This window comes from Cornus florida, unplaced genomic scaffold (genome assembly GCF_030987335.1).
Source record: "Cornus florida cultivar Cherokee Brave unplaced genomic scaffold, ASM3098733v1 CherokeeBrave_3.0.0_Hap2_Chr09, whole genome shotgun sequence".
NCBI lineage: Eukaryota > Viridiplantae > Streptophyta > Magnoliopsida > Cornales > Cornaceae > Cornus > Cornus florida.
This window is the reverse complement of record NW_026775579.1, coordinates 79,660,115-79,684,713: the sequence shown is the minus strand read 5'-3', so window position 1 is coordinate 79,684,713 and position 24,599 is coordinate 79,660,115. Positions and strand designations below refer to the sequence as shown.

General features: G+C 34.3%; 2 protein-coding genes, 4 non-coding genes and 1 pseudogene across 9 annotated transcripts; 2 read left to right on the top strand and 5 right to left on the bottom strand.

Moving 5' to 3' along the window:
• Positions 1-2,620: 2,620 nt before the first annotated feature.
• LOC132272939 (F-box protein CPR1-like) lies at positions 2,621-3,721 on the top strand (annotated as a pseudogene).
• A 1,913-nt stretch (positions 3,722-5,634) lies between these two features.
• Positions 5,635-8,980, top strand: LOC132274553 (E3 ubiquitin-protein ligase RING1-like). 4 transcript variants are annotated; one of them, XM_059775863.1, is made up of 3 exons: positions 5,635-7,102; positions 8,103-8,165; positions 8,740-8,980. In XM_059775863.1, the coding sequence occupies exons 1-2, from the start codon at positions 5,929-5,931 to the stop codon at positions 8,153-8,155; spliced, it is 1,227 nt and encodes a 408-aa protein (XP_059631846.1). In that variant the 5' UTR covers positions 5,635-5,928; the 3' UTR covers positions 8,156-8,165; positions 8,740-8,980. The 4 variants fall into 4 exon arrangements, with proteins under 4 accessions (XP_059631846.1, XP_059631845.1, XP_059631848.1 ...); XM_059775862.1 differs by having other exon boundaries at positions 8,100-8,165; XM_059775865.1 differs by lacking the exon at positions 8,103-8,165 and having other exon boundaries at positions 8,743-8,980.
• A 620-nt stretch (positions 8,981-9,600) lies between these two features.
• Positions 9,601-19,737, bottom strand: LOC132274552 (uncharacterized). Its single transcript, XM_059775860.1, has 12 exons — positions 19,564-19,737; positions 17,963-18,022; positions 17,799-17,852; positions 17,649-17,709; positions 17,392-17,468; positions 15,776-15,825; positions 15,569-15,651; positions 14,243-14,313; positions 13,996-14,152; positions 11,308-11,420; positions 11,138-11,236; positions 9,601-9,997 (listed from the first exon to the last, which is right to left on the bottom strand). The coding sequence occupies exons 1-12, from the start codon at positions 19,600-19,602 to the stop codon at positions 9,929-9,931; spliced, it is 933 nt and encodes a 310-aa protein (XP_059631843.1). The 5' UTR covers positions 19,603-19,737; the 3' UTR covers positions 9,601-9,928.
• LOC132275816 (small nucleolar RNA snoR80) lies at positions 12,093-12,219 on the bottom strand. Its single transcript, XR_009470762.1, has one exon. It is a non-coding gene; the product is annotated as a small nucleolar RNA snoR80 (small nucleolar RNA).
• Positions 12,427-12,538, bottom strand: LOC132275812 (small nucleolar RNA Z152/R70/R12). The gene has a single exon (XR_009470758.1). It is a non-coding gene; the product is annotated as a small nucleolar RNA Z152/R70/R12 (small nucleolar RNA).
• Positions 12,714-12,799, bottom strand: LOC132275810 (small nucleolar RNA R11/Z151). The gene has a single exon (XR_009470756.1). It is a non-coding gene; the product is annotated as a small nucleolar RNA R11/Z151 (small nucleolar RNA).
• Positions 12,987-13,083, bottom strand: LOC132275809 (small nucleolar RNA Z157/R69/R10). Its single transcript, XR_009470755.1, has one exon. It is a non-coding gene; the product is annotated as a small nucleolar RNA Z157/R69/R10 (small nucleolar RNA).
• Positions 19,738-24,599: the final 4,862 nt, after the last annotated feature.

The window sequence follows — 24,599 nt, the reverse complement described above, 5'->3', positions numbered from 1 at the left end:
CAAATTCAGTTTAAATCAGTGCCCAAGAAATAATTTGGAAAGAGAAAAGATGGAAGTCATTCCTTATGCATCTGCAGTAGGATGTCTAATGTATGTGCAAGTATGCACTAGACCAGACATTGCATTTGCAATAGGAATGTTAGGCAGATATCAAAGTAATCCAGGAATGGATCATTGGCGAGCTGCAAAGAAAATGATGCGATATCTACAAGGGACAAAGGATTACATGCTAACATACAAAAGATCAAATCTTTTGGAAGTGGTTGGATATTCTGATTCTGATTTTGGAGGATGCATTGATTCTAGAAAGTCAACATTAGGATATGTATTCCTCTTTGTAGGATGAGCTATCTCGTGGAAAAGCTTAAAACAGAAATCAATCACTTCTTCTACTATGGAGGCGGAGTACGTAGCATGTCATGAGGCTATAGGACATGCCTTATGGTTACGGAATTTTATCACAGATCTTAAAGTTGTGGATTCCATCTCTAGGTCATTGAGAATCTATTGTGATAATTCCGCTGCGGTTCGTTTCTGTAACAATAATGCAAGTGGAAGTTCAAATAGGTGGATTGACATAAAATTCCTTGTTGTTAAAGAAAAAGTTCAGAATCATCAAGTGTTAGTAGATTACATAGGAACAAGATCAATGGTTGCAGAGCCTATGACATAGGGTTTGCCACCCAAATTGTATGAGGAATATGTAGGACATATGGGACTTATTGATATGTCTTCTGTTTGATTTACTGAGACGCTTTAAAGTTTGCAATTGCATTTATGTTCTGATGATTCTTAGTTTTTTATTTGTCATTTTTAAAGAAGTATACATGAAGTTTATAAATGAAAAATTATCCTTTTGGATAATAAAGTAGGACCTTAGAATAGGCTTATGGGAGCTTATTTATACAGATAGTCCATTGGGACAATAAAGTTGACTTCCTTGAATAGTTTTTGAAATAACTATTTATAAAGTACTACCACATAAAGATGTTTATCTAAAGAAAGACAATGATATAATGATACATGGAAGGTAGTACTCATTTGTAGAGTGTAATTTCCACCATGATTTTATACACTGAAATTCTATAGATAAAATTTTAGTTTTCAAACCCATAAGGGTAATGAATGTGTTAATATTGACCAAGTGGGAGAATGTTGGACACGTTTATTCATTAAACGTGGTGTGGTCTATATTCTCACACTATATTCTAACCACTATATTCTAACTACTTACACTGACACAACGTTACCGGGAAGCTATGAAGCATCGACACGGTTCTAAGGGTCGAAGTACCGGTGTCAGACACATGTCCGACACGGACACGCGTATCCCAGGCTTGGACACGTGTCTGACACGCTCTAACCGTGTCCTGCATTTTTTAATATATTTGATGCAGTCGGACACCGAACGGACACGGCCGAACACTGATCGGACACGCACTGATCTGAACAGACACAGCCTTCTTATCTCGGGACTGAGCTATTTCACCGGCCTCTTTTGCCTGAAGTAATGAAGGAAGATGATGAAGAGAGCCAAAGAGGAAAAAGTTGAGAAGGGAGCCAAACCAGGATGTATCTATAGATGTAAAAATTGTAAAGATAGAAAGACAAAAGAGAATGATTGGAAACCGTGGGGGAAGACGATGGTGTAATATTAATTGCTTTTGTGTTTATAAATCTGAGATCTGAAATTGTAAAGATAGAGGTAAGGTACAGTAGAGACGTGGGTGAGTGGGTTAAACAAAGTGATAGATCTGAGATATGAAGATAAGGTAGGAGTAGAGACGTGTGGGTGAGTGGGTTATTGAAAAATGTGATTGGGGAGAGAAAGAGTGGGGTTAGGTAAGAGTTTTATTTCTTTTATATATATATATATATATATATATATATATATATATATATATATATATATATTATTTTATTTTTATTTTATAAATAATACTCTCTCTACATTTGTTTTTTTTTTTTTTTTTTTTTTAATAGAATATGTGCTGTTTACTTTATGTTTTTGAAAAAAAAAGATGATTGGCCTAATTTAAATGAGTTGTATTTATTAATATATATAAAAAAATTAAGTAAAACTAAATATTTTTTATAAATATAATAAAATATTATTATTTTATTACCGTATCCATGCCGTGTCCGTATCCTATTTTTTTGAAATTTGCCGTATTGCCGTATCCGTGTCGCATCGTACCCATGTCTCGTGTCCGTGCTTCATAGCCGGGAAGTTATAACTATGTGATTTTTGGAAGTTACGGTGGTTTAATAATAACTTCCATTTTAAATCAAAATAGAAAAGAGGGCTTGTACGATGGATTACTTGTTTCTCGATTTTATTTTTTACAGAATCCTACAGAGGTCCTATGTCTAACAACTACAGTCTGTGTTGTCTCTATGAAGTACACGCATCAAGACTTGTATAGGCGTGAACGTTATTAGGATTTCTTACTTTGTTTTACAGGCATTAATCAATCTGATTTCATGGCCGGAGGTAATGCAATCTCTTTGGACTTGATGATTTCTTTCAATTACGACTTGATCATTGCATCCTAATATTGTTTTTTGGGGGTGTATTATGAGGAAATTGTATATGATTCGAATTGCAGAGAAGCCAAAAATGCCAGAACTTCCTGTGGAGGTTATCGAGGACATACTATCAAGATTACCGGTGAAAACACTTATGCGGTTCAGATGCATATCGAAATCATGGTGTGCTTTGATCGACAGCACATATTTCATCAAATTGCATTTAAATCAATCCTTCGAAACCAACACCAATCGCAGCATCATTTTTGGATGTCGCAGGTTCTACTCCATGTGAACTTTGACTCTCCGGATGATGATGTCGTTGAGCTTGACCACCCGTTGAAGGATGACAAAGGTACTGTAGTTGTTGGTTCTTGTGATGGCTTGCTCTGTTTGTGTAACTCAAAGAAAGACATTGCCCTATGGAATCATTCGACCCCAAAACACCACAAGTTACCAGTCACACCGATTGAGTCCCCATTAGGCCATGGCTGCATTAGACTTTTTATCTTTTACGGGATTGGGTCTGATTCTGTCAGCGATGACTACAAGGTGGTGAGGTTTCTAAATTATTTTGTCTAACGTTTTGGTCTAGTTGGTTCCGAAGTTAAGGTTCATAGTTTGAAATCAAATTTGTGGCGAAGAATTCAAGATTTCCCTTATTCCCTGTATGTTAGGGGAGAGAATGCTGTGCTGGCTCGTGGGGCTTTACACTGGACTGTGTGTAACATACAGGAGTCAGATAGGGCCACCTCGATCGCTGCTTTTGATCTTGAAGTTGACGAATATTGGTTGGTGCCAGGTTCAAGGAGGATGCCTTCGTTTAATTTGCTACGATTATTATAGTGACTGTTTTATGAAATCTGGTGTTGAAATATGGGTGATGATGGAGTATGGAGTTAAGGAATCTTGGACAAGATTAATTTCTGGTACACGACCATATTTCGAATTTATGAGGCCTTTGGCTTATTCAAAGAGCGGTGAGAATGTACTACTGGAAGAGAATGGTGCAAGGCTTCTTCAGTATGATTCAGAAATGAAAGTAATCAGAAAAATTGAGACTCTTGCAAGGGAAGCAGGTGATATTTGGTTTGGATGCCACAGGAAAGTTCATATTTGTTTTGGAAGCCTTATTCCGCTTCGCGGTGAGGGTGGAAGTGATGATGAGATCAACAAGCAGAAGATGAGGTGAAGAAAAATAGAGAAAAAAGTGGAGGCTAGTAATTGTTCTTTTTAGTTTTTTTCCCGGAAAGTCGAGCAAGTGATTGTGCTTTTTTCTTCCTTTTTTTTCTTTTTCTTTTCTCCCACTGCCTGATTTCTTTACATTCACATTGCATAACGTGATCTTGCTAGACATTGTTTTTATAGACATTTTGATCCTATTATCAAAATATTCTTGCACTTTGAGTCCTCTTCGATATTGTATAGAGCACTAGAGTATCTAATCTATTTAGTTTGAAAATGTACCCTATATCAACTTCTTGTTAATTGTTTTTCGAGTGGGTGGGACAAATTCCATTGGATACTGAATTTTATTGCGTGGGCATACATAGGGTGGGAATTTCTTCCGCACTGCCCCGAACCCGATTAGATATATATAATTTTAATTTTCTTTATTTTCATATTAGAGGTGTTTATTGTTTTATATTTTTGCATCTCATAGTATTGATTTTTATTTTCTATTACAAATTTTAGTTCTGATTTATTAATATGCCATTAACCTCCATTTATCTACCAAGAAAGCAGGACGGAGTCGGTACTCCATCCGCTCCATTAAACGGAAAAAGCGGGACGGAGTCGGTACTCCATCCGCTCCGCGAAGGCAGTAACCTGGAGTAGGGGCATATTTGGTATGGATGATTTCCCAATGAGACAGAGTCGGGTTTAGCCAACTCCGTCCCAAACCCTCCCCGTTGCCCTATACTAATGACAGTGAAATACAGTGATGGTAAAAATTGGGATTGCATCTTCCCCAGGCCGAAATGCAGTTCAGATTGCATTTTCTTGATGAGGCACGAAAATTATCTGTTTTCTAAAACTGTAAACTCATGTGCCATCCTCTCTACTACTCTATGTAATCCCTACACAGTCAGTTAGCTTGCAGATTATACAAACTTTTATCATAAATTGCATAAAACCCTCTTCAGCTATTGAAAATCTGCAAATACTATCAAATAATAAAACAATTAACTTCTAAACTATCAAAAGATTGCAAAGACGAGATTTGAATTTTATAACTTTAAACTCCTGTGAGACGACTAGACGAGAATTAAGATTGTCCATTTATTCACTTATAAACGACTACACCACAAAATGGCCTTTTTTTCACAACTCTTCAAACATCAGCAAAAACAATCCTCAAATAATAAGGCATCTGGAAAACTATATTTCAAATGAGGAACATAAAGAGAAAATACAAATGGGGGCAATTTTCAGTAATACCATTAATTAATACTTTTTGATAAATGCTTGCCTCTTTTTTTTTTTTTTTTTTTTTTTGTATTAATTCCAAATCCCTCAAACTTTCAACTTTATCATTTATAATTGTATACTTTTGTAATTTATTGAATATTTGTGTTCAATATATATATATATATATATATATATATATATATCTCATACCGTGATAGTTAAGGCCAAAAATCACACCGTGCCCCATTTTCTCCATTTGGGAATGAGTGGACAGAACTTGGCCAGAAGAAGGCTAAGACGGGATTTTATTTCTATTTCAAATGACGCTTTAAATGAGGGAGGGAAGGGGAAGAAGAAATAAGGGAGGAAACAAAAAAGATATTCTTCAACAGTGTGTATATATATACACACACACCAAAATTTTGTATTTCAAAAATATATTTTTTTACCGAACATAATTAACACTGTTCATTAATCCAAAATGAAATACTGTGAGACTGAAAGTGATCCTTGTCCAATAGTTAAAAGCAAAAAGCAGGACCTTGTCAAACATATTGGGAGCAATGGGCATAACCCAGCAAAGCACTCTTCCTTTATATATACGAACACAAGCTAAGGGCATTCTTGTCACATAATAATAAATAAATATAAATAAAAATAAAAAAGTGGCTTTTATAAACCCTCCCATTTTAAATTTTCAGTAAACTGTAAAAGCCATTGTACCATACATCACTCATCCATTTCTTTGCAAGGAAGAAACAAGCAGAGATGACTGGAGATGGAGGGCAAGGCGAAGAAGTGAACTCTAGAGAGAGAAAGAGAATTGCTTTCTGCAACTCCCAAAAGCTATTCCTTGTTCTATCCTCCCAAACTTGTATGTCTACATCTAGATACGTACATATATTTATATATACACACACAACAAACACATACCCAGAAAAGAACTATTGAAACCCAATTGAGCTTTGAAGCGCACAAGCTGCAATTATGTTTTTTAGCCCTCCTATTGAGAGGACCAATCGGAACAGAGTCTACCATCTCTACTGGTGCTTTCCGTGCCATCGTACGGTCAGAATTGCCGCTGAAAACCCATCGGAGATCTTCTGCCCTCGCTGCTTCAACCAGAACCTGTACCAGATTGACATAGCTAGGCCTTGGATTGTTGTTGATTTCAACGAATTCAATCCCTCCCCAGAAGACCGATTACTGGAAGCACTGTCTCTTGCGTTTAATCCTGCTACCAGACGGCCTGGTCATGGCTTTTATGGAAGAAATCAACCATTTTATGGTTTTGGTGAGAGAGATTTCCGGGACCCAGATATTGATTTTCTAGCTACTCCCCCTTTGTGGCGAAATCGTGGCTTCGATGGAGTAGAATATGGGGATAGAGGAACTGGAATTTGGGACCGGCACAGGCTGCGGCGGCGAATTCGTGGCTTTGACGATAGGGATGGTTTGGGATCAATTATGCTCAGACCTGTTGGTCCTCTACCTGTTCGACAGAATTTCTCACCGGAAAATTTGATGACGAGAGGGGTGGACGGCGATCGAAATGACCCAATGGAAATGCTAGCTCAAGATTTGAGACGTTTGGATGAATTGATTCAGGATGGCATGCCAGGTGCTCCACCAGTCCCTGATTCGGTGATAGATGCTTTGCCAACTGTTGAGATTACGCCAGACCATTTGGTCGATGACTTGCGTTGCCCAGTTTGTAGGGAGCGATTTGTGGTTGGCGGGGAGGCGAGGGAGTTGCCCTGCAACCATATATATCACTCTTATTGTATTGTTCCTTGGTTGAGGATTACCAATTCTTGTCCGGTTTGCAGGAGTGAGGTGGCGGTTCCATTTGACAGTGGCATTCGAGACGAAGAATCTGAAAATTCTCCCCCTCCGCCATTTTTTCCTCCGCCACTTTCGAGGATGAGACAGCCATTTTTGAGGATGGGACATTTATGTCCGTATTGTGGGAATCAGCTGCCACTGCAAGCTCCACTTTTTATCAATGGCAATCGAGATGGTGAATCTGAGGATTCTCGTGGTGGAGGGAGTAGGAACAGGTGGCGCTTGAGGTGGAGCCAATTGACCTCTTTATGGCCCTTCCGTTCAAGGTATCGACCAATTCGACTCCAACAGGATGATGCTGCTACTTCTCGCCGTGGTGAGTATTGAATTCTTGTTCCACCTTTACCATAATGGCTATGCAAGTTACAATTTCATATATATATATATATATATATATATATATATATATATATATTTCTGAAGTATTTATCTTCAAAATGCAATACTTCGTAGTTGCTACATAATGTCTTTCTGGTAGCTGTATGAATAAGATTAAAAAATTAGGGCCTAACTTATAAAAGGTATTCAAAACCAAACTCAATAGGATTTGTACCTCTGAAGTTGAATAAGAGTGAAGTAGTCTACATTGACGGTAATGCTGGGGCAAGGGGAAGACCAAACTAACATAGTTTGAGGTAGCAAGGAAAATATGATAGTCTGTAGTTGATTAAGGTAATGGAGTTAGAGCCGAATGACAACACAGGATTTACATAGCCAACCCTAAATAGTAGGGAAAGGCCATATTGAGTTGAGTATTTGCTTATGCTTTGTGCGGAATGAGTCCTTCAATTAAAAGCCAATGATTTTACGAGGGACTTAATTTTCAAGAAGACTAGTGTTAATAGAAGCACATAAGCACAGTTGTATATGCAATAGCTAACCTGAAATTCACAAGTTGCTGAACTCAGATCAAGTGAATAACTTTCTCAAGTAGTTAATCCATAATACTCTGAGGAAAAAAAAAAAACTACGGGCATCCTTAACAACTTGTTGAAAATTTTCACCATTTTAAGCTTTAGCTCAGTGGTTGACCTTAATTCAGTTGCTAAGGGGTTTAACCCGGGCATATGCCCGGGTCTGCCAGGCTGAAATTTTTGGGTTGCGCAGGCCTGTTGCATCCTCCTTATGAATTTATCATAGAAAACCATGCTGATGATCTTCTTTCCTGTTCAAGAGGATCTCAGATCTCATTCTTAATATGTGCTTCCACACTGCAGTTTTGATGGTTGACTGGATCCAGTAACTGGATTTAGTTTATTATAGCATCTGCACTCTTTGTACTGAACCTCTGTGCTTTACATACTTGGTTCCAGCAGCTAACTCCTGTTGGCTCTCTTGCTGGGGACTCTGTTGCCGAAGAAGAAGGTAGAGCAGAAGAGGTAACTGCTTGGAAGAAGATTGAGGAAGATGCCACTGAGACTTTTCGTTTCTTCTCATATTGTTTCGTGTTTTAAACATATCATGCTTATATTATTCTTATAACCAGACTGGATTAGCATGTAAAGAGTGCCTCTCTTATTCCATCTGCTAATGACAACCAGATAATAGTGTGGAGTTAATTGGAAACAAGTAAATATACACCTTGAGGGTTTTTTAAAAAAATGATCTGCAAACTGTTAAATCAGTCTTTTGGACAATAAAATTTTCTTAAAAAAGCCTAAAGAAATAACTTGATCTTTACACATGACAAAAATCCCATTGAAATATATATATATATAAATATATGAATTGATCATTTGAAGACCATGCTTTAGAACTTCTTGACTGTGTAAGAGGATTTCAGGTTTTTTTTTTGATAAGTAAGAGGATTTCAGATTTCATTGTAAATGTATACTTTGATTGCTTTTAAGCTGCAGTTTCCGAGTCTTGGTGGGAGCCTTTTTAACAGGTTTTAATTCATTATAGTATCTAGTCTTTCGGCTGAATTCTTTGTGTTACGCATGCCTATTTCAGCAGCTAACTCAGGATGGCGTTCTTGCTGTATTCTTTAGTCCATGATGGGGCTGTTCTTGCTTGAAGCAGTTGCACCATGCTAATAATTGATATGATGTTGTACATGAACTTAAAAGGGCACCGTCGAATCGATGCTGATATGTTGCCACCTGATTACATTGTGTGTTGTGTTGGTTATGACTATCTGTTACTACTATAAAACAATTCTATGAATTAGTTGCTTATGTTTTTCATACAAACAGTTACTATTCTTCAACTTTTGCTTTCTGCTGAGCTAATGCAATCAGTTACCCTTCTTCATCTCTTGCTTTCTGCTGATTCAATAAAATTGCTGCAAGACACAATAAAGTTTTGCAGCAAAGGTAGGTAGGTGGTGGTGCGAGCAGAGATGGTGTTGGTGGTGATATTGGGTAGCCGAACCTTTTTATCCACATGTCCCTAGAAAGACTCGAACTCTCAACCTCCCCCATCATACCATTTGGCCCTCCCCCATCATACCATTTGGCCAGAGGACCTTTGGTCTTTGAAGTTCGCTTTTTCTACAACAATCTGAATAAAAGCACCCATTTTTATCCATTAAGCAGATCCTCCCCCTCCCTCTCTATCCCTCTCTCTTTTTTTATTTTTATTTCAAAAAATAAATAAATAAATAAAAACAAAAAATAAATTTGGGGGAATCTAAAGAGAGAATGGAGAGGATCCTACATCACATCAACAATGTTTTCAAAAAGCAAACGTTTTGAAAGCATAGGTAAACTTTCAAACATTAAAGGAGAAAAATGAAAGGAAACCACAATTTCTACAAGTGGCAGGTCGCAGGGGAAAAACACTCGACTATTGCAGTTAAATTAGGCCAGCAGCTTTAGGCACTAGGAGTTAAATATCATTGGAAAGTATCTTCATTGACAGCAGTTCAATGAAGTTTAATACTATGTTTTGGGTCAGACACAAACATCTTGATGATCAAAAAGATGATCAACACATTGCCCAGAATTCTTATGCCACCCGCTAGTCTGATTCAACCTTCATACACATCCTGAGAACTCAAGGTGGCAATTGCGATCATCATACATTCAGGAAATAAAGGCACACGCCAAGTACACAAATATATTTATAAATAAATGAATACTTTTCAACGGCAGAAATATCACTCCATTATAAAGGGGTAAATATTTTCCCCTTGATTGTTCTAGTACTTGGGTTGGTGGCGAGCACCGGCATGAAAACCTTCTGTGTACGCTGTATTCTTCAATAATGTCTGGAAAAAAAATATGGACTCAGTGCCATAAAGCAGTAAGCAATATATGAATATTTAATTGACCAATGGAAGAGATGAATGAAAATGAAACAATCAAGCGAAATACAGTATAATGGTAATAGTTTATCTGTCTAGCATAAAAAACACATGTACTGGGTAAAAACTCTAAAAATCACATTTACTGGGAAAAAGTTATTATGAAAAGAGGGTATTACCACTAATGGGGCATCATCGACTCATCCCTCTCAACCCCCTTCTTCCACCCAACCACCCATCATCCTCCACTGCACTCCTTCCAAGCCACAACCAAGCTCTAATCCCACTTTCAAGCCTACTTTGAAACCTCTACTGACCAACATCATCAGAAAAGGCTACCATACCCATTATCCCTCTCTCCCCACAATGTCTCCTGACCTCCCACCCTCACTTGCCCATAAGCAGAGCACCTCGCATGTCACTATTGTAAGTCCTCCCTGTTTTCTCAGAGGAGGAGCACTTAGCTCGTATCAAAGCAGCTCATCGAGTCAAGCCCCCAAGAGCTTGGTCAGACTTTAACAAAGAAATTCAAAATGCCAGAGCTCAAGCAGAAGATGAGAAGAGGCAAGAGAGCTCAGAGCTGAGAATAAAAGATTGGAGCAGTTAGGTAGGCGTGATCTCAACAGACCCAACAAACATTGCGAGGTTGATCCTAGAGAGCGCAAGATTGAAGACTTAATGTCGCAATTGACTTATACCAGGTCCAAAATCAACTCAACCCCTACTGTCTCCTCTTCTCCTCCCAGAAACAGAGGTCAGAGCATGATGCCTAATGTTCTCTTCATAAAATGTTCTCTTCTTCCACAGATATGGAATGAATAAACATAAAAAGGAAACTATACTAACTTCTTATGGATACAAAGCTATGATATCCGATTAAAATATTATCAGAGCTTCAATCTAAGATCTCCATGAGCAGTCTACCTTTGCAACAAGTGGCTTGAGAGTAAAATAATGCGGGTCCCGATACGGCGGGCCTCACTTAACATATTTAGTGGCAAAACAGTTTAGGTGATTGGTTGATCCATAACCATATAATACAATTTCATTAAAACAGGTGAAAACTTTTTAACAAGTAATTACAAAAAGAAAAAATATACTCACAGCTAGGTTCTTCAAGTCCAAGCAAAGATGTTTCCTGATACTATTTGATACCATTGCACCAAGCTGTTCCCCATGTTGCTTGACAGTCTCCTCTTTGATCTATATTATCGAATTCTTAGGCCTGAAGCAGAAATAGTATAAAGTTGTGACGAACATAGTATTCTACTTACCTCAGAAAGAACAATGGCTGTTGTTTTCTCTAGGAATTCTTCCACAAATTTCTCAGGATCAGCAAAGGTTGATTGCTCCTTTTTTGCATCTTTAGATGGTTTATTCGCTTTTCCTACATCAAAGAGAGAAATTGTATGAACAGTGCCACCCAAAGTACAGGAATTACATGTCTTGGAGCTACTCTCATATAATCATAAAATACCTTCTAATAAAAGTCATTATCTTAACTAGTACTGTTAGGTTGAACAAACAAATCAGACCAAATTTGATTTTCTTTGGCTTTCCATGCTGAATTTCCCACTGATATTAATATAACCCAACAAAGAAAAGTATTATAAATAATTTAACTAATCAGAAGTAGAAAAAATTTAAGAAACTCCTTATAGTATTTTTAAGAAATTTAAATATATAACCATCAATACTGACAATGAGGTAGTCCTTTGGAGTCCACTTAAACTCTTTTATAAATCAATAGATTTGTGTCCGCGTAAAAATTAATTTTTCCCTTTGTTTAAACATCCTGCACATATAATATGCATCAACTTAAATACTTGGAAAGTAAAATCAAGTGGCCCATGGAATGCAAAGTATACTAGATTGTTGAAAGGAATAATGACTGATAATATGGTCATCAAGATCGACATCAGATTCTAAATTGCAATAAGGTTATAGGGTAGACAAGAGAACAATATAATACCCATCATAGCAGTGAAAACCTCTCACTTCACTATTCAAATCAAAGGTGAAAAAAAAATCCAGTAACTTTTATATATAAATAAGCAAAAAATGTATGTGGTATTTCCAGGATCAAATGGGATTGAAGAAACCATAAATCAGGAATGCCACACTTGAGATAAATGTAGCGTCCTAGCCATTATACCAAGAGGAACTATTTATCCCCCAGAATTGGTAATGGACGCAACTAAACATACTACATTAAAAACCACTTTTATAAGACTATATAGCACACACAAACACCAATATTGTGTGATTACGAATTTTCATTCACTACAAATACTATCTGACATTATAACTCAAAACATTTAACTTCAAATATTTCACAAGTGAATTTTGCAAAAATTGAAAAACAGTTAAAAGAAGGTAGAGGACCGAGTGTCTGTGCTCAGTGGAAGGAGAAGTCGTTTATAAAAAAGGCTCACGGCGAGACATAATAATGCCCCATCCACTGCCCTAAAAACACCAAATGGTGTCTCGTCTCATCATAGCATCCACATTCCTCTTAACCCACCACATTAACATCATAACAAATTTGATAAATATTCTAATATCTTAAACATATTATCAATTGTGTTTCTACCAAATTCCCTTTTTCTTTAACCTCTATACCTATGCAATTAAAAATAATAATAACCAAAAAAAAATACGAAAAATATGGTCAAAACAACGGCTTCAGTGTGTGTAACAATCAGATCATAGATAAGTAGTCTCACTGAAATCCGCTAAGATAATTAAAATTATCATCATAAGCCCCTTTACATGAACTCTAATATATAAAAATAATCCATCAAAAAAATTTAATGAAAAAATTTGAAAATTGGAAAATCAATAAAAATAAGAGGTGATGGTCTAATAGATGAAAGAAAAGGGCTGTTCAAAAAATTCCCAGGAAGATACTAGACTCAACACTGAGAACAAAAGTGAAAATATTTTGGGTACAGAGTGCTCAGACAGCCAAGGGTTTGTCTTCAACTTCTAGGTATTGAATACCAGAGTCAGAAACTCTAGTCCACATATAGCTTCATCACCACACAAACACAAGTCTATAAACAAACAAACAAACCCAAACGATGAAATATAAAATAGATAATTATAATGCAAAAATAAAGCCATAGAATATAACTGAAAACAAAGAAAAACTGACGGAAAAGGAGAGGAAAAGAAGAGCAGAAAGCAAAGTAGCCAGAGAGATTAAAGTTAAATTTGATTCATAGTTTGCTACACAAATCATCAGTTAAATTTGATTGGTGGTTTGCTATTCAAATCCCAAGTTAAAATTGATTCAAATTTCAAGGCAATTCCGTAGTGTAAGAAATCATGATGAATCCATACAAATTGAAAGGGAATAATGTGCTTCACAATTCAGAAACAATTCAAGTGAGTAGCCCTGCTAAAAAATAAAGAACAAACAAAATTGTGAAAGAAAGTAAATATGAAATTTCATAACAAAATATGCAATGTTAACCACATGACGATGGCAACGAGGAAGGACTTCTAAAGTGTCAAGGTGAGGAACCCTTGATTTCTGATGGTGGTTTTAAAAGTAAGGTTTCTTTTGAAATCTCTTAAATGTTTATTTCTAACACGTCTCTTTTTAGGAGGCATACAACCATTAAGCTGCCCTCAATCACAAGGAAAATTTTGAGTTACAATACCAGGAGGGATTTTTCCAGCCCTTTCATGATATTTTCATACACCAGTGTACAAATCAGAAAGAATCATATCTCAGCTGGAACATAAGCTTGTACACAATGTATAATCAAATAGACTCATCAGCCATACTATGCGAACAAGGAAGAAAAATTCCATTAACAAAGGACCCGTGATGGGTATGCATGGTAAATATTGAAAGGATATAATATTCTAACGACAGAAATTGGATCATCACTATTGACAGCACATAAGTACACAAGTAAAGACTTTAAATTCATATTGTGGGAACATGATACCTGTTACAGCTGTGGACTTATTATTCACAGGACCGTGACTTTTTTCAGGACCTTGCAAAGAAGCTACTTTTTCTGGAGGATCTGGCAGTACTGTTGTATCAGATGGAACAAGAGCAGCAAGATCAGGAGGCTGATCCTTCCCTACTGAAGGGTTAGCCTACAAGAGAGAGCCCAACCAGTTTTTATTGAAATAATCTATTAAAAAGTATTTGGATGAATTCAGTCAAGAAACTGAATTTCACATTACCTCCAGATCAACATAGTTCGGGTCTTTTCCCAATGAGTTTAGAAACTTGTCAAGATTGTGGGCATTAAGAGCTGGAACCATCAACGGGCATTGTATGTGTAAACAAGAAAGAAAGAATTATAAGTTATACAATGTCACATTTTGTGCTGTGTGACTTTTTATAATAATATTTGAATCAAGTGATTTCTAAAGATTTCTTTTTACAATAATATAGAACCGTGAATAATGACGTTCAACAAATATGATCAAATTTCAAATAACTAAAAAACTCAAAACTACCGTGGATGCTTTTTATCACACCACAATCACCTCTCAATTGGTTGGGACTTCAGACCAAACCCTTAGTTTCGGTCTTCTAAAGAGCGTATGTCTTCTCTAACCAAAAAATAGCCATGACATCAGAAGTTCAATAAAAAATGTGATACTTTTCCATGATTAGTGTGACTGGAATGGCACAAGGTTCAAATTGCAAGGGTAATAGTCCCACAAAGTAATGATCCTTACCTTAATACTTTTTTTTTGATAAGTAAAATGCATTAAAAGCGCTCAAAAAGGGAGAATATCCCAAGGGAACTACACAAGGCCAAAAAGGCCTCTAAACTTTCAAGGAGTCCAAAAAATCTACAGTCTCCTCCAAATATCTATCATTTCTCCTTATAACCCAACAAAAAAGAGTAGTAAGAATAGAGAACTTAAGCATTGAAATAGGAGTCTCCTTTTCTTCAAAGGATCTCTTGTTTCTTTCGAGCCAAAGAGACCACCAGACACACAATGGCGTAACCCTCCAAACATCCCGGACTTGGGCCCCCACTATGCAACCTCTCCAAGCCTCAATCAACCCTCTAGAGGACCTTGGCATAACCCACTGAACACCAAACAAACCAAGCATCAAATCCCAGCACTCCCTAGCCAGAATACCTTAATACTTTGAAACTTAAGGATTGCTGATTTAGTGTGAAAAATAAAATTCACTTCACCTTCTAAACTGACACAACCAAACTAGCATAGTGAAGGAAAACATCACATTCAACCCATTGACATTTCCAGGAAAACCAAATAAAACAAAAACGTCTAGCTACCACGGTCAATTTGGAACAATACACTGGCTCAAAACCTCAAGGGAGATGTTGAAACATACAAGACAATACACAGTACACAAATGGCAGCTGAATGAAATTGATGTCTTTTACAAGAATACACAAGATATATACCACAAAATGGTTCACCAGAGTTTCTAACTATGAAAGGTTGAGAAAGTATATGAGTAAAATAATTAATTTTTATATAAATAAATAGAGTCTATCTTGAGAAACACTTTTCACTTACAAATTGAAATATCATTGGACAGTGGGTGGAAGAAGCAGCACTCCTGAGCTTTAAATCCCTGATCTAACAACAACGAAACATGCCTTCGCAAAAGAAAAATGCAAGCTGTCATATAGACTGAAGATTTATTCAGATAAAATAGAAAATACAACAAAAATAACTATCTACACAGACAGCCTACAGCAAACTAGCAAAGTAAAAGGATACCTAGCTGATTCATTCACCAGTGCAAATGGAGTAACACAACCCAGTGGCACCTTCAAAATAAAGCAAGAAGCATTGTCAGGTAGCAAATTACAATCAAATTTTTTATAACCTATGTAATCATACATGTTAATATTCATTATTAATGATATCCTTCAACGAACTTCATTCGAAACAGCTCAGTTGAGTTAATTGTCTGAACAGAAATTTCCTTCGTCAGTGGCTGAATACCAATAAAAATATGATGCAGCAAGCCCTCAAGAGCAATTTATATTGATAGGAATGTCCAAAAATAAATAAATAAATAAATAAAAAGGAGCAAAATTTTTGCATCCTACTCAGGATGATACGAGAACTGTTGACCAATGACCATCCAGCCAAAAAATTAAGCTAACTACAGTCTACCACTAAAAAGATTAATCAAAGAATTTTTCGGGCCAAATTCGATGTCACATAATTATTATCAAGCAAAATTAGGAAGCCAAACACTTCTTGTTCAATCAAGCAAAGATATTATGTATCAATAGGTCTGAAATGAAGTCCAAGTCTGCAGATGTGCATTTCATACCACAAAATTCAAGCACAAATAAGAAAGATCATTTACACAGTTTAAACACAACAAAAGAGCCATTAGTCAACACACAAAAATAATTCCAGATATCAAATATTTGCCTAGCTTGGGATTGAGTTGGTTATGTGCAATGTATCTGTAATATGTAGTAATATATAAAGTTGGATTAGTATTCGGGTTAAGCTCCGGTAGCCCAATTCGGTTTTGGATCAAGCTGGATTTGACACCTAATTTCACACTTAAATTCAGGTTGATATTTTTCAAGACAGAGCCGACGACCCACATTCTAAAAGAAATCTCTCCGAGCCCACAGAAATCTCAGGTTGAATTCAGGATACGCCGGCACAAGTTGCACCCTCAAAAATTCAAAATAAATCTTTTTAGGAGGTAAGAAACACTTGCACACCCACTTGATTCCCATATGGACAAACCCTCAACCTCCTCTTTGGGAGACAAAGGATATACCACTCAAGCTTAATCTTGTTGTTGGTTAATATAAAAAATATAGATATAAAAAATATAGATAGCCACGTTCTCACATCCTGTGTTACTAGAATTCATTTCATTGAAATCCAATGAAAATAGAAACACAACATATCAACTACTCTGGTTGTTCTCCTACATCTTTTTCTGGAATAAGATATTCGAATCAATTAAAAATAACCATTCTTTGTCGCATATGTGATAATTCCAACATAATCAGATATCTCACTCCATCTGTACCATTTCATCTCTGGAGACAATCACACAAACAAATGAACGCAATCAAGTAGCAAAGAGATAAAAAACACCATCAGCCATTGAACGCATTATTCTTAATCATGGGACGTTATAGAATTCTAAACTAATGATGATAATAATAAATATTAGGTTCTAATTTCTCTATCTTTTGAATTCCATTCCTGGTGAAATTCAATTAGACAGCAAAATCTCTCTCTCTCTCTCTCTCTCTCATGGACAGCATCGATAACATTCTTAGTTTCTCAACAGAACAGCCTATACCTAAGAAAATGGAGAGTACAAAAAGAAACTAAAGACATATGCACACCTGAAGTATTTCTCCCAGTGCTTCTTCGGGAGCCATTCTCAAACCTCCTTTTCCCAAACCAAGCCTCTGAGATAGAACTGCACAGCTTTTCAGGGCCACAAATAACTCCCATAAACATCCATGAAAATTAAAAACAATATATTAACTAAAATCCAATCATACGAGAGGATGAGAATCAAGCCCGATAACATCTATAACAGTTCATTTTTTAAAATGAAATAAATCAATCAGAATAAGAAAAGTATATATACACACACCTTTCAGGTCTACTTTAGTATCCGCCAGAGCAGAAACAACATAAAACCTATGTTTTTTATCCTGCACATAAAGACAATTACAAGTGTTAAGTCATCGAATAAATCTTCTATAATAAGAGAAGGCTTTTTCCTGATATTTTAATATCGCACCTTCAAGAACAAATTCTTACTCAATGCACCCTTCACATGCCCAACATACTTTGCCTAATGGAAAAAAAAAAAAAACAGAGTTGCTTCAATGTATAATAAAAGAAATAAAATTATTTATCAAAAATTAAATAAATAAATAAAACAAATTTTGCAATTCCTTTTACCTGAGCTTCAACTGTCAAAACAACAGGATGATCATATTGGGCAAAATCAATTTGAAGCTCCTAAGATATCCCAAGGTTAAGATCAGTTCCACCAGAATAGAAGATCCACAATAAAAAAAAAATCAGTTATCACCAATTAATGTCAAAGGAAAACGTAAAATCATTCTAAACACAAGATAGTATGTCAGTGAGTGTCATATAAGATATAATATTAAATTAGTTAACTTGTTGCCAAAAAATATATATAATTAATTAAATACTCTTTTGTTAAGTTAAGCCACTGTCATGAGATAAATCAAATTGCTAAACATAATGGAAATTACACATCAGTTTTCACAGTATATAATATATGCATATATTCCAACAAAAGTGAACGTTCTACTTCCAAATATTAGAAACGTCAGAAATTCGAAAACACTATCAGTAATCAAGGCAATTCATGGAAAGGCATATGCATTTTAAACATAAGATATTTATCTGCAAAAATTCAGGACAAGTGGCTTTTTTGTAGAACTAGGTCATCATCAAAATATATCGAATGTAGCTGTTAATATAGTGTAATAATGCAATCCGTAAAAGACTCAAAATAATAAAAAAGTAAAACTCGAAGGAGGCGAATGTTAAAAAATTGTTTTTATTCAAGGCAGGGCCCATTTGCAACCTTGGATAGTTAAAGTTTTTGAGTCACATCGAGTTGTTCTTAACTTAAAACATTATCAGTTTTATATATAATTATATATTTTATCGCTCTTTATGAGTCCAGGGTATTTCACAACTCTCTAGAAATGATCTCTTTATAAGATTTTGAAGATTTCTAAATATATTCTTAGTCAAGTTAGTGAGTCTTTCATTATGGCCTATAGTCGGTTTTAATGGGTTTTACAAGTCAAAAATAGAAGTTTCTAGTATTGTACTCCTACTATTGTTACTGTTCACACAAAGTAGTCGGTGAATCATTTGATCATAGCATATGAAGAGAACACAAGTCAGCATTGTTATTTGTTACTGTTCGCAGACCCACATGCTCCAGAGCTTCATATTTAGTTATTTGATCATTATAAACCCAAAACCAAAACCCATTCCTACGCCTTTACAAACCCTAAATTTCCATATTGTTTTTGCTAAACTTTACTAGAGAACGTTGCTATATCAAATCGGCTCCGCAGTTATATTGAATAATTAATACAATCGATGTACCTAAAGTAAGAATAAAAAACAAGCCAAGGCATGAATTGAACAATAAATCACCAAATTAGATGTAGTAGTAAAATAATCGTTCCACATTCAAAAACGTCTCTACAAGTAAAAAATAAAAATACAAAGGCCTCATAATCACAAAACAGTGAGCTCATATGCACTATCCAGTAACCGTAATTTACTGCAAACCGTCTGTAATCCTCTTGAAGTGAACATAAAACATGGATTTTGAACAGAACGAAGAAAACCCAGATCAAATTCACCGATTAAAAATACCAAAAACAAAAAGTTGGGATATAATCACAAAATAAATTAATGGATTATCATATGAAGACTGCAAAGAGTAAACAGAACACAAATTTTATAGATATAGAAGAAGCAAACGTATGGGTGAGAGAGAAAACCTGCAAACGTGCGAGCAATTGATCCTTTGAATAACCCATATCTCTTCCTAAGAATTAAGAGTGGAGAGAAGTCACAACAGAGCCGCAGCAAACGAATCACGAAAACGTGTCGGCTACCCTAGTCGCTGGGCTGCTTGGCAAAATACGCAAGTTGAGCGTTACAGGATTTTCTAATACTTCCTCCGCCCCATATTCACGGACGGAGCCAGCTTAGGCCCAGGGGCACGTCCCCTGGCCCAGCTGGCCCATTAAGCTTTTATATATATATATATACACACACACACACCTACACTATTATTAAAAATCCAAAGAGTTTCAGTATTTTAATATTTATTTAGTAGAGCTATACTGTTATTATTTATCCTTTTTTTCCTAAAAATTTATTTAAAGAGTTTAATAATAAAATTCAAATCACTACTTTCAAATTACCTAATAAAATTCAAATTATATAAAAAAATATTTATTATTGTTAATTTTTTTCTTTAATTTTTTCTTTTTCTAAGAAATATTATTATTATTTTTTCTTTTGTTTTATTTTTATTTTTTAATTGATTTGTTTTATTTTTATTTTCTCTTTCTAATTGATGTTTAGAAGTTTATTTTTATTTTCTAGTTGATTTGTTTTATTTTTATTTTCCCTTTCTAGTTGATGATGTTTAGAAGTGGTTGATTTGGTAAGTTTACTTTGGATTGTAATTTTTTTTCTTCATTTTTTTATTTTATTATTTTTGATTCATTCTTAATTTATTATTATTTTGAGTCATTATTGTTATTTTTTTTCTTTACTTTTTATTTTTTAGAAGTATCATTCTTCTTTTTTCTTTAGTTTTTATTTTTATTTTACTCTTTGTAAGTTTACTTTGGATGGTTCAAAATTTGTTATTCTTAATTTGTTGTATTGAGAAGTTTGGATTGTTAATTTTTTCTTTACTTTCTCTCTTTAGAAGCATTATTATTATTTTTTACTTTTGTTTTATTTTTATTTTTCTCTTTCTAACTGATGTTTAGAAGTAGTTGATTTGTTTTATTTTTATTTTTCTCTTTATAGTTGATGTTTAGAAGTGGTTGATTTGGTAAGTTTTTTGGATTGTGATTTTTTTTTCTTCATTTTTTTATTTTTTATTTTTGGTTCATTCATAATTTATTATTATTTTGAGTCATTATTATTATTTTTTCTCTTTACTTTTTATTTTTCAGAAGTATCATTCTTATTTTTTCTTTAGTTTTATTTTTATTTTACCCTTTGTAAGTTTATATATATAAGTGTATAATTTGTAAAATATTATTTTGTGTTCCTCTAAAATTTCTTTTTCTTTCTAAAACACCCTTGGGCGTGAAATATTTTATACATATAGATACATAATTTGTAAAATATCACTTTGAGCCCCCTAAAATTAAATTCTGGCTCCATCCCTGCCCATATTAGATGTCCATGTTTAGAATTAGAAGTTTTAAGAGGGACTTGCAATTAATACAATTAATACATTGTTCCTTTTAAAATTATTAACTTGTCATTTTTAATTTAAATATGTATAGTTACCAAGTTTGAAATTTTTTTAAAACTTTAATAGTAATGATGGAAAGATATCATTTATTTGCTTTGACTTTTCTATGGAACAACTAATTTGGGACGTCGCAAAGGAAGTGAACTACTGTAATTATCCAAAAATTTAAATTGTTGAGTAGTACTGTATATCCACCCATTTATACACATTCTAATTTTCATCCAAATTCAATGTGGGACAAATACCCCTTGTAACAGCTACTAATATCAAATATGGGAGAGATAGTAAAAGTACAAAAATTGTTTCTAATCTTAAGTTTAATCATCATTATTTTATTATATGATGGTGGTATCTGGCTGCTCAGAGCACTCCATTATCCACCACCAACACCACCACCACCACCGGCATACATAGTCCTTTGTTTGGCATTAATTTTTTTCTCTCAATGCGGTTTCAATGAAACTCAAACTCTCTTACTTTTAGGATGTGAGGCGAAATATTTATCATTAAACTATCCACTTTGTGTTATTCTTGTTACATGTTTTTATTAGAAAATGTTTATGATGTATACTTATATGATTCTACTTAAAAATACTCCGTATAAGTAATTTTTAAAATTTCAAGTTTGTACAACAACTAAAAGTTGTTTTTTTCATTACTACATCAATAACGCCTTGTGAGGTACCAAACATAGGTTAAGCGGGGTTGTCAAATTTTCACTACATAAATAAGATAACTTTCATTCTTTGAAAACATTTTGCAAATGAAATAAATTAATGAACAGCTTAAATCCAATTCAAAACATTTTTACAGGAAAAGTATAATAAGTAATACGAAAGTTGAACACACTCAACTTTTTTACATGAGTAAAATATGATAATGTCATTTAATATCATCATCCACCTAGTTGAATTTACTTTGAATCACAACTCTCACATCAACAAATATTAGACCATTCTGACTCCCTAAGAGCATCTCCAATGCTCTTCTATTTTGGGCTCTCAAACCTATAATTTGAGAGATGGTGAAAAAAAGGGTCTCCAATGGCCTTTCATTTGGCCTCTCAAAATTTGAAAATCTCCCCCCATCCCCTCCCCCCCCTCCCAACACACACACACACACACACACACACACACACACAATTTCAAGCAAAACAAGAATTACAGACCTTGATTTGTTGATTTAGAAAGAAAAAAAATTAAAACAAAATACATACAATTTAGCAGTTGGAGAGAGAGATAGATAGGAAAAAAATTAAAACAAAACAAAATACATACAATTTAGCCGTTGTAGAGAGAGAGAGAGAGAGAGATAGAAAAAAAATTAAAACAAAATACATACAATTTAGCAGTTGCAGAGAGAGGGCAAGCTTAAGAGTTGAGAGAGCGGCTGAAGCTTGCGAACGGCGAACCCGAACTGGAACAGCAGGCGATGTAAACTAAAAGATATGGGTTTTTGAACAATCTGAAATGATATGCCGATATGGGTTTTGATCTTTTGATTCTTGCAGAAAGATAGATAAACTGAAATCTATGGGTTTTCAACTTCTGATTCTTGTAGATTTTCTAGTTTGTAGTTGTAGAGAGAGAGAGAGATAGAGAGAAAGGGGGAGTTCAGAGTTGAGAACGAGAATAGAGATGGAGGCAATTGGGGAGGCTGAAATGATTTGCCCTAAATATATATATATATATATATATATATATATATATATATATATATAATATGAATTTTCAAAAAAGAAAAAAAAAATTATATAACAATAGAATCAAATATATAAATTTATACATATATATATATATATATGTATATATATTGGTCCTTTTTTGACCAGATATTTTAAATTTTTGTTTCTTTTTAATTAGGTTTAATTTTAGTTTGCTTTCAATGTCTACAACTTGACTTGAAATGTGCATAATATTAATATTACTGATGCAAATATGAATGGTGAGAATGATAATTGAAAAAAAATGATGATTGTATTAAAAAAATAGCATTTTGTATGAAATGGACCGAGCAAAATTGCTAAAATGTAGCATTTTAGCACTGTAACATTGGTCAAAATATAGATTTGGCACCTGAAAATAGCTTTTACCATTGGAGATGCTCTAATGGCCGGTTTGATAATTGTTTCTATTTCGTTTTTTTCTTTCTTTTGCTTTTGTCAATACTGTAGCAAAGTTCGAAACATATTTGGTAAGATTTGTTATCATTTGAATAGTACTAAAACACTTTTGAAAAAAAGACCAAAATAAGAAACATAAAATGAATGCTTACTTTCGCACTGTAGCAAAAACATTGTTTACTAAAAAAAAAATTCTAATACGGCATTTTTAACTAATCATTTAATTTTTTAAATTTGTAACATTTTTTTTTTATTTTTTTATCAAACAGATTTTTATATGTTTTATTTTTAAAAATCTTACAACAAATTTAAGTTAGCAAATAAGTTTCGAAATAATATAAAACACACTTTTAAAATAAAAATACTATTTTTACTTCAGATATAAAAATAAAAATATAAAACAAAAGCGGTTGCGAAACAATTGTAAGTTCTTCATTTGTAGTGGTATGATTGTGACAAGATTAATGCTTCACATGACGTGTTGAAAATAGAAATACTGCAGACAAGAGGATCATGTGCCAAAGCCCAGTACCAAGTTCATGTATAAACAAGGTGGAAGGGCCCAGTACTTAGGTGGGGGGGCCTATTAAGAACACCTGCATTAATTCCAAAGGTTAGTAGCATGACCCACAGAGAATTGGCCAGCTAAATACAATGTAAATCGAGACAATTGAGCATGGAACCATGCACTATCAGTGCATTGCCCACTAGGACAGTTCATGTGCATATATATATATATATAGACACACACACACACACACATATATGTGTATATTATATACACTTATAAAAGTAGAGTTTACTTTGTTTGTAAACCACCTCTCAACACAATGAAAACAGAAACAGGTGAATTGATTTTAAGCAAATGTTTTGTTCCTTTAAGCGTAACATTGAGAGGCGACTTAAATGAGTTTTTTAGGACTTGGAAGGCACCTTTTAGTTTTCAAGCACTAAATTGGAAACCTAGCACTATATATATAATTGGTTAGACATGTAACGAAAAACACCATAAAGACAAAACACAATAAAAAAAATGACCTAAAACATAAAATGATAAAAATATAAAATCATGTAAGATTAAACAAAATAAAAAATTTACGTTGTTCAACTTATAACCTACATTCACAATAAAAAATAATAATAAAAAAATAGTCGGCAAAGATTTTTCAAATTGAGATTATAAATTCTTAAGTTCTTAATCTCGATTTTTTTTCTCTTTATTCGGCTTTCAGCGTTCTCACGCGTCATCACAAATCCTAGCACACATATATTGAATTAAAATTAGGATTATATATATCTCTTGTCCATGACCCGCAAAACAAAACATATCAAAATCGGGTCACAGTGCAACATGTCACTATTTCACAAGATATCTATTTTGGCCCAACCTTTTACTATCAAAGAGGAAA